The 13,649-nt window shown below is 43.1% G+C and overlaps 1 protein-coding gene across 13 annotated transcripts in view; it reads left to right on the forward strand.

Moving 5' to 3' along the window:
• Nucleotides 1-13,649, forward strand: part of ANKS1B (ankyrin repeat and sterile alpha motif domain containing 1B) — a 770,082-nt gene that overhangs the window by 503,189 nt on the left and 253,244 nt on the right. For all 13 annotated transcript variants that reach the window (XM_048835480.2, XM_048835488.2, XM_048835486.2 and 10 more), the window contains one exon: nucleotides 7,967-8,119. In XM_048835480.2, coding sequence (XP_048691437.2) covers nucleotides 7,967-8,119 — 153 coding nt within the window. The remainder of the gene's footprint in view (nucleotides 1-7,966; nucleotides 8,120-13,649) is intronic.

Consider the following 13,649-nt stretch of genomic DNA (forward strand, 5'->3'; position numbering starts at 1 on the left):
GCAAGAGCCCTGGCTTGGAAAAACTTGAAGGCCACGCAGGAAGCTTAGGCTCAAGCCTATAACGGGGACACCTGGCTCCACGGCTTCAAACCCGGCAATTGGGTCCTGCTCCTCCTCCTCCTTGGGCGAGTCAAAGCTACTGGCCCATTGGCAAGGGCCCTATGAGGTGGTCCGAAAGGTCAGGCCCGTCACCTTTGAGGTCAACCAGCCCGACTGGCACAAGAAAACTCAACTATATCATGTCAACCTTCTGAAGCCCTGACGGGAGTGAGAGGGGCTATTAATTAACCCTTACCCACTGGAGCCAGAGCTGGGCCCCCGTGTACTCCTGACAGAGGACCCTGTGGGACTCCAGCTCAGGGAGACACGTACCAAGGGGCAACGTAAGCAGACCCAGTGCCTCCTGCAGGTGTTTCCGTGAACCTTCACAGTCCAACCGGGCTACAGAATCCTAGTTGTTCATACCATTCAGACGGAACTTGGGGTGGTGATCTGTGAGTCAACCAGGCCCTTGCCATACCGCATGCAGCAAGTCGTTGAAGAGGAAGTACAGGCTGTTAGACCTGGGAATCATTGAACCATCACAAAGCGAATGGCGCAGCCCAGTAGTGCTGGTATCCAAGCCCGATGGAACACGGCGCTTCTGTATCAACTTCCAACGTGTCAATGCCATTTCAAAATTCAATGCATATCCGATGTCCTGTGTAGATGAACTGCTGGGCCATCTAAGGGAGGCCTGCTTCCTCACCACACTCGATCTGAGTGAAGGGTACTGGCAGATCCCCCTCAACCCAGCCTCCAGGGAAAACATCACTTTTGCCACCCCAATGGGCCTGTATCAATTTACTTAGATGCCCTTCGGCCTCCATGGGGCACTGGCAGTGTTTCAATGGCTGATGGACTGCATTCTCCAACCCCACTGAGACTATGCTGCAGCATACCTGGATGATGTGGTTGTTTACAGCCGCCATTGGAAGGACCACCTAGAGTGGGTAGCTGTGATCCTGAGGTCCCTGCAGGCAGCCGGGGTGACAGCCAATCCAAAAAAATGCCGTACTGGATGGCAAGAGACCACATATCTTGGGAACGCTATAGGGAGAGGACAAGTGAAGCCCTTCATGGGAAAGGTTCAGGTCCTGGCAGCCTGCCCGCCACCCACCATGAAGTGCTAAGTGCGCCAGTTCCTGGGACTTGCCAGCTACTATCAGCATTTTATTCCCCAATTCGCATCCATCACAAACCCCTTGACCGGGCTTTTGACCAAAGACAGCCCCCGGCATGTGGTTTGGACCCTGGCGTGCGAAGATGCCTTTTAGACACTCAGAGAGTCTCTGCTGTGAACCTGTCCTATATAGCCCAGACTTTGACCGGGAGTTCATCCTCCGGACAGGTAGGACTTGGAGGTAGGACTTGGGGCCGTCCTGTCCCAGGGGATCAATGGAGAAGAATATCCGGTCTTGTATTTTAGCTGGAAATTGTTTCCATGGGAGAAGAACTACCAGTTGTAGAGAAGGAGGGTCTTGCAGTGAAATGGCCTTGTGACGCCCTTTGTTACTACCTCCCTCGGGGACCCCTTCACGTTGGTCACCAACCACGCCTCGCTCCAGTGGCTGGCCAAAATGAAAAATAATAATGCAAGAATAATGCACTGGTACCTGGCACTACAGCCCTGTGCTTTTACTGTTCACCATAGGGCAGGTAAGGACTGCGGACTTTCTGTCCTGCCTGGGAGGTCTGGAAGAGTCTGGCACCGACAGGTGGGAGCCAGACTTGAGTGGGGGAATATAACGAGGTGGTGTGGTCCCCCGCCACCCCGGAGAGGGACAAGCCCTTCCAGACACAAAACTGGACGGGGCCAGAGAGCTCCGAGCCCGCCTTCAGAAGGTCAGGCACAGGACAGGAAGTAGAAAAGCATGGAGCCAGAGCTCACTTGGAGTTCAGCCACTGGACAGACTAGATGCCTCCAGCCTAGCTCCCAGCTGGGAGACCCCAGCAACCTGCAGTGGACCCAAAGGCTGGCCCGCCAGACCAATGCCTGATGCTGACCAGAGCCCAGAAGAGCTGTCAAGCCTACCCCTCACCAATTATCCTGAGGACCCCATGGTGTTTGACGCCCCCGGAGGACACCATCCTGACCCAGGTACCTCCAGAGGGGGAGTTCTGAAGTAGCTGGAGGGCAGCCGACCCTAGTCTGGCTGCAGCACTGCCAGTGCCAATGTCAGTGTGTTGCAGCCAGGATCCCCACTTACGCCAGTAGGCCTTCTGCCGCTGCTAGGGCCCTGGGCTGGGATGCAGTGGAGTGGGTGGACCTGCGTCCCCCCTGCCACCCAACTTGTGGGTGGCAGTCTCCCCCTAACTCCCCGGCCCTTTGGAGCCAAAAGCCTGGGCTTGTTGTTAACCTGGCTGAGCTCAGCCCCTGCCTAAGGGCCAGAGCCTTAGTCTCATTGCTGCCCTGCCCTGACCCAGGCCTTGGGCTTGGTAATTGTAGAACTGTTGCTCAGTGCTGCCTGAGGACCTGAGCCACTGCCCACTGGCAGTCACCGCCCTTGATTGAGCACATTGTTTTGTGGAATCTCCCTTGTCACTCCTGGAACTGGACTGATTCCATTACAGCAACCATGAGGACATAACGAGGCGGTGTGGTCCCCCGCCACCCTGAAGTGGGACGAGCCAGGCTAAGCCCCTCTACAGTCCCCAACAAAGGCATGGACTTTTTAATCTCCCACCCACAACCAAATTCATTGGTGGCGGATGCCGTAAATCAGAAGGGGAAACAGCCCCAATTTAAGAACACACCTCAAGACAAAGATGCCATGAGATTAGATCTTTTGGGCTGAAAAGTATACTCGTCAGTGACACTCCAATTCTGCCCGGTGAACTATACCGCCCTATTGGCGAAGTATGACCAAAACTACCACCAAAAACTCAATGAGTTCCTACCAAATATTCCGGAGGAAAAGAAGGAGCAGTTCCTTCCAAGCCATCATGATGGAGGGACAACTAGTAGCCTGAACAGCACTACAAGTTTTCCTTGATACAGCAGACACAACAAGCCGTACAATAGCTACTGCCATAGTCATGAGGAGAGCCTCCTGGCTGCGAGCCTCCTGGCTGCGAGCCTCAGGAATCCCACGGGAACTGCAAACCAAAGTAGAGGATCTCCCGTTGGACAGGGAGAAATTATTTTAATCAAAAACAGATGATGTCCTGCACTCAATGAAGGACTCCTGTGCCACACTCCATACTTTGGGTATATATACACCCCCAAATAGACGCAGATGATTCCAACAGTATAACAGGAATCATGACAACCTGAACCAATGATTGGTTGAGGGTCGACCTCCCACAACTTCCAGAGCAAATTATATCGAATACTCAAACTTTGGGCCTCCGACTTCAACCATTTTACCTAGCATGGGCATCCATCACCACAGACAGTTGGGTGCTGGAAATAATATCAAGATATACTATCCTTTTTAACCTCCATCCCCCCTACCCACCCCACTTCCTCATCCCTCTTCAGGGTTCCTTCTCATGAGCATCTTCTGAGACAAGAAATAAACTATCTTGTACAGCTAGATGCCATAGAACAGGTTCCAACAGAGCACAGAGGGAAAGGGTTCTACTCCCACTACTTTCTAACACAAAAGAAAAACGGAGGATGGAGACCTATCTTAGATCTCAGGAAACTCAACAAATTTGTTCAAACCCACAAATTCAAAATGGTCACACTGACGTCAATAATCCCAGCACTGGAAGACTGGTTTTCAGTCCTCAACCTACAACCTGGCTCCAGGGCAGGCTTCTCCAGAACCTGGGGACACTGGGTGCCCTGGTCAGGCACCGGCCTCCAGGTGGACTGCCTCAGAATCAGAGCTTTCAGGGCTTCCGCGGTCCCAAGCTCTGGGGAAACCTGCCAGTCCCTGTTTTATGATCTAAGACAACAATCTCACATTCATCGTATAAAGTTTTGTATCCAGCACTTGCAACAAAGAGCCAGAGAACAGAGTGACTGACACCCACGCCCCCAAAGTGTGCCTAGTTTTGCCTGTTCCTCCAGGAAAGTGCAACAAAATAAGATCAAGATCATGATGTGCTAGATGTCTGCCAAGTATTTGAAGTGACAGCATTGTATATTTCGGTGAACACTACTCCAGCTTTCAAAAGCAAACTAAATTTTTTCTACTGCCTTGAATTCAAATTACATTTCAAATAAACTGTAAAGAAATACAATTGGTTCAAGCAAGATTTTAAGTTCAGCACTCTCTACTTTTGAAATTACGTTGTCATTCACTTAAAACTTAAGCTCAAAAGCATTACGCTCCTGTCATACTTGTTTTGTTCTCTTAAAGTAAAAATGTGTATAGCAGAGGAAAGTAGGAGACTAGCTGCCAGCACTCACTATATTAAATTTTCAAACATACCATAAATTCTGTGCAAAATATAAGGCCTTCTAAACCTCCTAAATCTCCTTTAAAATTTACTACTGTAATATATGACTAAGTTAGCAATAGTTACACTTTTGTTCAGCGATGTGATTCTTATAATATTATTGCACATTGATGCTATTCTGTAGTTCATTCTTCTGGCATATGCAGTTTGATCCAGTACTTATGACTGTCGATTCATCGTAGTTAACTCAGACGATTAACTAAAAAAATTAATCAAGATTAATTTTAATCTTTTAAAAGATTAAATGCAGTTTTAATTGCACTTTTAAACAATAGAATACCAATTGAAATTTATTAAATATTTTGTATGTTTTTCCTACATTTTCATATATATTGTATTCTGTGTTGTAACTGAAATCAAAGTTTATATTATTTTTTATTATAAATATTTGTACTGTAAAAATTATAAACAAAAGAAATAGTATTTTTAAATTCACATCATACAAGTCCTGCAGTGCAATCTCTTTGTCGTGAAAGTGCAACTTACAGATGTAGAATTTTTTTAGTTACATAACTGCACTCAAAAACAAACCAATGTAAAACTTCAGAGCCTACAAGTCCACTCAGTCATACTTTTTCTTCAGCCAATCGCTAAACCAACAAGTTTGTTTACATTTACAGGAGATAATGTTGCCCCCTTCTTATTTACAATGTCACCAGAAAGTGAGAACAGGCATTTGCATGGCACTTTTGTAACTGACATTGCAAGGTATTTAAGTGCCAGATATGCTAAACATTCACATGCCCCTTCATGCTTCACCCACCATTCCAGAGGACATGCTTCCATGCTGATGACGCTTATTAAAAAAGATACATTAATTAAATTTGTGATTGAACTCCTTGGGGGAGAATTGTATGTCCCCTGCTCTGTTTTACCAGCATTCTGCCATATATTTCATGTTAGAGCAATTTCGGAGGATGTACCAATATGAGATTTCTAAAGATAGCTGCATCACTTGATCCAAACTTTAAGAATCTGAAGTGCCTTCCAAAATCTGAGAGGCATGAGATGTGGAGCATGCTCTCAGAAGTCTTAAAAGAGCAACACTCTGATGCAGAAACTACAGAACCCAAACCACCAAAAAAGAAAGCTGCTTTGCATTGTTATTGAGCAGAACCTGTGTCATAAATATAAAGAGAAGGGTAAACCCCTTTAAAATCTCAGAGGAAAAATCCTCTCACCTGTAAAGAGTTAAGAAGCTAAAGGTAACCTCGCTGGCACCTGACCAAAATGACCAATGAGGAGACAAGATACTTTCAAAAGCTGGGAGGAGGGAGAGAAAAAAAGGGTCTGTGTCTGTGTCTGTCTATATGCTGCTTTTGCCGGGGATAGAACAGGAATGGAGTCTTAGAACTTTTAGTAAGTAATCTAGCTAGGTATGTGTTACATTATGATTTCTTTAAATGGCTGAGAAAAGAATTGTGCTGAATAGAATGACAATTTCTATCTGTGTGTCTTTTTTATAACTTAAGGTTTTGCCTAGAGGGATTCTCTGTGTTTTGAATCTAATTACCCTGTAAGGTATCTACCATCCTGATTTTACAGGGGTGATTCCTTTACTTCTATTTACTTCTATTTCTATTAAAAGTCTTCTTGTAAGAAAACTGAATGCTTTTTCATTGTTCTCAGATCCAAGGGTTTGGGTCTGTGGTCACCTATGCAAATTGGTGAGGATTTTTACCAAACCTTTCCCAGGAAGTGGGGTGCAAGGGTTGGGAGGATTTTGGGAGGAAAGACGTGTCCAAACTACATTTCCCAGTAAACCCAGTTAGAGTTTGGTGGTGGCAGTGGATATTCCAAGGACAAAGGATAAAATTAATTTGTACCTTGGGGAAGTTTTAACCTAAGCTGGTAAAAGTAAGCTTAGGAGGTTTTCATGCAGGTCCCCACATCTGTACCCTAGAGTTCAGAGTGGGGGAGGAACCTTGACAACAGGTAAAGCAAGCAGAGAACAGCTACCAAGAGGGATTTTACAGCTAACTATCTGGGTGCCTGTACATCAAAGGGAGCTACCCGTCTCCTCCTCCTTCCCCCCCCCTCCCGCCCACCACACACACTTCATTTATCACAACTTGTATTCGGTGAATTGAAATATACTATTTCTTTTGTTTTTTTACAGTGCAAATATTTGTAATAAAAAATAAATATAAAGTGAGCACTGTACACTTTGTATTCTGTGTTGCAATTGAAATCAATATATTTGAAAATGTAGAAAACATCCGAAAATATTTAAATAAATGGTATTCTATTATTGTTTAACAGTGCGTTTAATCGCGATTAATTTTTTTAATAGCTTGACAGCCCTACCAGTACTATTATATATTGCTTTATATATTCATATGACTGGTATGTCATCAACAGCTTAACATGCAGAGGTTTTACAATTTTATTCTTTCAAATTTTATCATTAATAGTTAACTTGAAAATCTTCACTTGTGTCATTGAGGGCAATTCAGAAAGAGAAGTCACAGGTCTTTACTTATTTGTAGCTTAGTAGAATTTAGAAAAGTAAAATCAAAATCCTAATACTTCTATGTTTTTTCAGATTGTACTAATCATTAAAAGAATATTCATAGAATCATAACACTGGAAGGGACCTTGAGAGGTCATCTAGTCCAGTCCTCTGCCCTCAAGGCAGGACTAAGTATTAACTAGATTATCCCTGCCAAGTGTTTGTCTAACCTGCTCTTAAAAATCTCCAATGATGGGGATTCCACAACTTCCCTAGGCAATTTATTCCAGTGCTTTACTACCCTGAGAGTTAGGAAGTTAGGAACTGATTCTTCCTTCCTAAGTGGAGTACTTTGCATTTGTCCTTATTGAATTTCATCCTATTTACTTCAGACCATTTCTCCAGTTTGTCTGGATCATTTTGAATTTCAGTCCTTTCCCTCCAAAGCACTTGCAATCCCTCCCAACTTGCTATCGTCTGCAAATTTTTTGAGTGTATCTCTATGCCATTATCTAAGTCATTGATGAAGATATTGAACAGAACTGGACCTGGAACTGATCCCTGTAGGACCCCAGTCAATATGCCCTTACAGCTTTACTGTGAACTACTCTCATTTATCACCTTCCTATCTTCTAGGTGCAAACTGATTGCTTAATTATTTACTCCATTATCTTTCTGGGTACTGAAGTTAAACTGACTGGTCTGTAATTCCCTGGTTGTCCTTATTTCCCTTTTCATAGATTGGCACTATATTTGCCCTTTTCCCGTCCTCTGGACTCTCTCCCATCTTCCATTACTTTTCAAAGATAATCACTAATGGCTCAGACCAGTCAGCTCCTGGAGTATTCTAGGATGTATTTCATCAGGCCCTGGTGACTTGAAGACATCTAACTTGTCTAAGTAATTTTTAACTTATTCTTTCCCTATTTTAGCCTCTGATTCTACCTACCTATTTGGTCAAATGAAGATAACTCTGACCCAAAGAACTTAACAAATTTTATTGTTGTCATAAAAGTTGCTTAATAATATTTCTAGTAATACTTAGTCATTTGTATATTTCAGATGAAGCAGATTGGTAATGATGGCTACAACCCCACCTCTGTGGCAGAGTGGCTGGACTCCATTGAACTGGGTGACTATACCAAATCCTTTCTGATTAATGGCTATACATCGATGGACCTTGTGAAAAAAATCTGGGAGAGCGAATTAATTAATGTAAGTTGATCTATTTGTAGAATTAAAAGCAATTCTGCTATGAACATACTTTTAAATACCCTTCGATGTATCCCATTATAAATCAAAGAGATAATATGAAAAGAAATAGCAATATAAATTGATATTCTTATACTGTTCCTATCTCTTATTTATTGTTAAAGATTACAGCAGGGGTTCTCAAACTGGGGGTCGGGACTCCTCAGGGGATCATGAGGTTATTATGGGAGGGTCATGAGCCGTCAGCCTCCATCCCCAAACCATGCTTCGCCTCCAGCATTTATAATAGTGTTAAATATAAAAAAAACGTGTTTTAAATTTATAAGGGCGGTCACACTCAGAGGTTTGCTGTGTGAAAAGGGTCACCAATGCAAAAATTTGAGAACCACTGCATTACAGCTTATATACCTTCAATTTTCATTTACTTGGTCCTTCTCTTAGTCATGTAACTAAATTAGTATGGTATGTCTTTGGCTTCAGGGAGACTAACAACTCTTTTAAAGTACATTTTTCCCAAAAGTATATGAAAACAAAGGTGATAACTATAAAACATATTGTCTCCAGTTTGACTGAGAAGAGTATAGCAACAATACTTGCAATAAGGTTGCTTATAATTTATTTTTTCATATACTCCGGCTAAATGAAGCATAGCTAAAACAAGCCTTGAATGTACTCAAGAAACTATGTTTAAGGAACAAAATATTTTAACTCTTCACTTCTGATTGTAACTTGTTTTCTTATCTCTCAGTTAAGATAGATTTGGTGATGCACAAATACCTGGAAGTAATTGTAAAGGTGTTATATATTGGCCGTAGACCAAGTCCAATTTTGCACTGTTATAATAACTAACTTGACAGCACATTATCATATATAACTTCCACAGAGGCTAAGGTATCTGCAACCGAATTGTTGTCTATTTGTAAAAGATGGATGCTACAACTGCTCCAAGCATCCATACAGACAGCTGAACTGGCCTGTAGGGGGTTCCCTGGATGGCAAAGACCACTTATGTCACTCGCTTTCTGCCCTCCCCACAGAAACAGAGGTACTCCTCTCCCTGGTGAAGAGGGCATTGCCATAGTGCTTCTATGCCCCATCAACCACTGACTGCCAGAACAGTCCCTTGAGGACCATAGGCAGCCAGGCATAAGTTAGAGTAGCTGCTCTAACTTATGCTGGGGAAAACTCAATGAACTCCAGGGTTGCGGAAAGAGAGGGCATAAAGATGGTATAAAGCCATCTTCCACTATCCCCTGAGCCGCACAGAGCACAGCTCAGATGCAGCCCAGAACAGGGACTTGAAAAAAGAGAATTCATAAATTGAAAGATAAAATTATTATGTGATACAATTTCTTCTCCTCACAATGGTTCCGTGAAAATCCCATTACACGCATTTATTAACATGAAAATGGATTGATGTAAGGACCAATTTCTCCCCAGATGTTCTACACATGCATAATGCCCGTTGAATTCAATGGGTATTGTTTGAACATACCTGAAGACAGTTTAGAGGCTGATGTCCAGATCCTAGCTCTAAATGTGACCTTTTTTTAAAGTATAACTGTGAAGACTGAGGCAGAGTGAAATAAAATCTGAAAAACTTTACTTCAGAAGTTTACACAGACAAATCACCAGCGCTGAGCTGAACAAGGTAATAGGTGGAGAACTTTGTTTCACAGGGCTCCCTGTCCATACTACCTATTCTAAAATAATTATGCACTCTGAACACTTTGCCAAAATCAATTGGCAACAAATTACCCTGTAGCTCCCCCCAGTGGCTCTTTAAACTTCATTAAAGGCTTCTGGCCTGATTCTGATCTCACTTAGACTAATGTAAATGAGGAGTAACTACACTGAAGTCAGTACAGTTGCACTACTGTAGAACTGGTGTACGTCAAATCAGAATAGGACCCTACAGTTGTTAAAGATTAACCTTATATCTCCTTTGAGAATTGTCCCTGCTCATTCCCACTTTGGCAGACACCATCCTTGATGCCATCAGCTCTAGAATTATTTGAAAAGCAATAACTCTTGTAGCTGCCCACCTCTTACCCACCAAACTGAACACTGCAGATTAATGGTTTCATGGTTTCTGTGTATATATAAGTATATATAAGTTTCATGGTCTCTGTGTATATATAATGTCTTCTGCAGTTTCCACAGTATGCATCCGACGAAGTGAGTTGTAGCTCACGAAAGCTCATGCTCAAATAAATTGGTTAGTCTCTAAGGTGCCACAAATACTCCTTTTCTTTTTGCGAATACAGACTAACACGGCTGTTACTCTGAAAACTGCAGATTAAGTTATTCAAGATTTCTTACCCTAACAGTTCTCAGGTCCTAACCTTCTGCCATAAGCAGCAGAGGCTCAGAAGTGTCATCTCAGTCTATTCAATGTATATTTTACTAATTTCTTTTCTCTTTTGTTCTTTTCTTGTTAATTATTGTAGGTTAGCCTATTAACAACTGTACAAAAATATAATTCAGTTAGCAAACTTGTAATTTAGGTAAGTATCTACTGTTGTGTGCAGTTGTCATTTCCAATCTTTTTTCTCAGAAATCAACACAAATATTGGGTTTTAGGCATTGTGCATCCTACTAAAAAAAGATGTCCATCTCAGACCAACACGTCTGCTGTTTGAATTGCTTGTAAGAAGGTTCCACCACAAGCAGTTGTTTAGTATATACTGGCTTCACCTTGGGCCATACAAACCAGGAATTTATAACAAAAATTTTCTCAATGAAAGAAACTGTAAAGGCAGAATCCTATAATTCTGGAACTATAGTTTCTGTTTTAATAAGTCAAAGCCCAAGTACTTGAAAGAGAGCAAAGAATCAGATCTGAAGCTCTAAAATCAATTCAAAATATTCTCAGTTGTGCTGTTCTCAATTGTGAAGTTCCAGAAGCATGATATCAAGAAGAAGCACTTCACTGAGCCCAGCACAAATATCCAATAACAAATATATTAGAGACTGCAGCTCTGAGCACCCCTTAATGTTGTCTCCAAGTGTATCCAGTGGAGTCTTTGAATCTGAACCCCTCCTTGGCTCTGTGTAAAGTATCTTTGAGTTCTCACTTAGTGCTTCATTCCTTTAAGTCTATGGGAAGCCCTTGGTGCTTTCTGAGAGGTGAACATTCTTCATCCTACTTTTCTATGTCAGACCTCTGTGTCAACATCTGTTTCTAAACCTGAGGCTCAAATTCATGAATCTTTAGGTTCTGCCTCTGTTCCATAACAATAATATTAAGTGTATGATATGAGTCTGAGATCAGTAGCCTCATCTGTTATCTTATGTCGCTCATGATTGTATTCCTCAACTTCCACGTGAGGTACTGGTCAAGTACTTGCTTCTTTGAGTGACTGCACACATCCATTCCACTGTAGGTGTGTGCACGCCTTATGCACGGTTGGAGATTTTTCACTCAGCAATACCCGTCAGAGCAGCCCTCTCTGCGTTGTGGCACTGCACACAAGTATAAAGGGCAGAGCCACCCCTGATCACCCTCTCAGTTCCCTCCTACCACCAGTGATGGTTGTTGGAGCTGCTATCCTTGCATTTGCAATTGTTACCCTATTTAGTGTACATAGTACCTGTAGTGTTAATTTTAGTGTAATTTAGAGTCTTTGTACATAGTATAGATATAAGAGTAAATTTAGATAAGTATTTAGTAGTGTGAAGTCACCAGTTCCCATCTGAGTATCAGCACTGGACTCGCGCCTTATGTAAGTCTTCAGAATATTTGGTGAAAGCCCCGAGTGGAGGCAAGGACATGGAGTCACTCAAAGAAGAGAAACTCCAAGGCACAGTCTTTAAGCCAAGAGGGGTTGCTGACTTCAGAATCTAGGAAACTTCCACTGAAACCAATTCCTGAAGTGCTGACAGAACATTACCACAGAGCCAAGAGCCCTTTCTAGAGCTGTCTACTCCCAAGGCTTTTGAGGCAGCTCAAGAATTATCGAACCTGTTGGTACTGGTCGCCCCAGCTACTTAGCACGCCCACCTGGTATTGGCATCTGGCATACACTCTTCAGTGGTTCTGGCTCCAGCCCCAATGCACCATTCAGTACAGGAGGCTGCTAAAACAGCAATGATCTTGCCAGTACTTCATTTTCATACTCAGAACTGCTCTCCCCTGTACTGACAAAATCAGATCCCCCTTGGTCTGAGGGAGTGGACTTCTCACCAAATTCTGAGGTCAGCTCTTATGTATCTCACCCCAGATATGTTCAGCAGCCCCAGTGGGGTGCCTGCCCACTGTGGTACCAGCCACAGCCTCAGCTCCCCCCCTTGTCTTACTCCATCGGTTAGGTGTCAGGAGTATCTACAACAGGTTACTATCTGCCCACCCCCATTACCAGCAACAGTACTGTGCATGCGGAATTGCATCTTCTGGATTCTCCTGTGGATGACTCAGAGAAGGCTTGACCTCAACTTAGCTTTCTTTTCTTCATCTCCTGATGAGGTGGTAATAACAGAGTTTGCTTCTCTCTCTCCCGCTCCTGACAATTACAGAGCTCATCAGAGCTTGTTTAGGAGGATGGCTGCAACTCAGGATATCCAACCAGGAGAGATGCAGAAAAAGTCACATGGGTTGATTGACATTTTAGCCTGGGCAGGACCCTCTAGGATAGCTCTCTCTATTAATGAGGCTATCCTGAAGCCTGACAGGGCATTATGGCAGACCTCATCTTCTACACCTCTTATTTCAAAAAAAGGTGGAGAGAAGATTTAATGTCCCTTCATAGCGGTTTGAACATTTTTTATACCCATCTCCTCCTTTCTACCGAGTAGTCTCAGCTGCTAATGAAAAAGAGACAGTGATACCAGGTCTCAATGCCAAAAGGGAAAAGAGCAAAGAAGCTGGACCTCTTTGGAAGGAAGCTTATTCCATATGAGATTTATAGCTTAGAATCGTGAACCATCATGTTCTGCTGGGTCAGTATGATTTTAGCCGGTGGGATGGGTTCCTGAAATTTAAGGACAGGCTTCTGGACAAGGCAAAGCAAGTGTTCAGTGCTATGATGGAGGAGGGCAAGCTAGTTGCCAGAACAGCCTTACAGGCAAGTCTAGATGAGGCAGATGCTATGGCTTGAGTTATGACTTCCTCATCACTATATGGCATTCCTCTCAGTGGCAGTCATCAAATCTTCCCCAGAGGTGCGACAAACCATCACACACTTCCCATTTGAAGGCTCCTTGCTTTCTGAAAAAACTGACGAGAGGCTACGTAGTCTTAAGGATTCAAGAACAATCCTTAAGTTTCTGATGATTTATACACCAGCAACAACAACAAAAAAAGCTGTTCTGCCCTAGCAGTCCCAACAGTTTCCACTTTTCATGCCTCGTACCCAGACCTGTCCTGAAAAAGGGGCAAAAGTTACAAGAGGGTCCTCCATCTCTTCTGTAGCAGCCAGTTCATCTAAAGACAGGTTTCAGAGTAGCAGCCATGTTAGTCTGTATCCGTAAAAAGAAAAGGAGTACTTGTGGCACCTAAGAGACTAACAAATTTATTAGAGCATAAGCTTTCGTG

The sequence above is a fragment of the Caretta caretta genome, chromosome 1 (assembly GCF_965140235.1).
Source record: "Caretta caretta isolate rCarCar2 chromosome 1, rCarCar1.hap1, whole genome shotgun sequence".
Classification (NCBI taxonomy): domain Eukaryota; kingdom Metazoa; phylum Chordata; order Testudines; family Cheloniidae; genus Caretta; species Caretta caretta.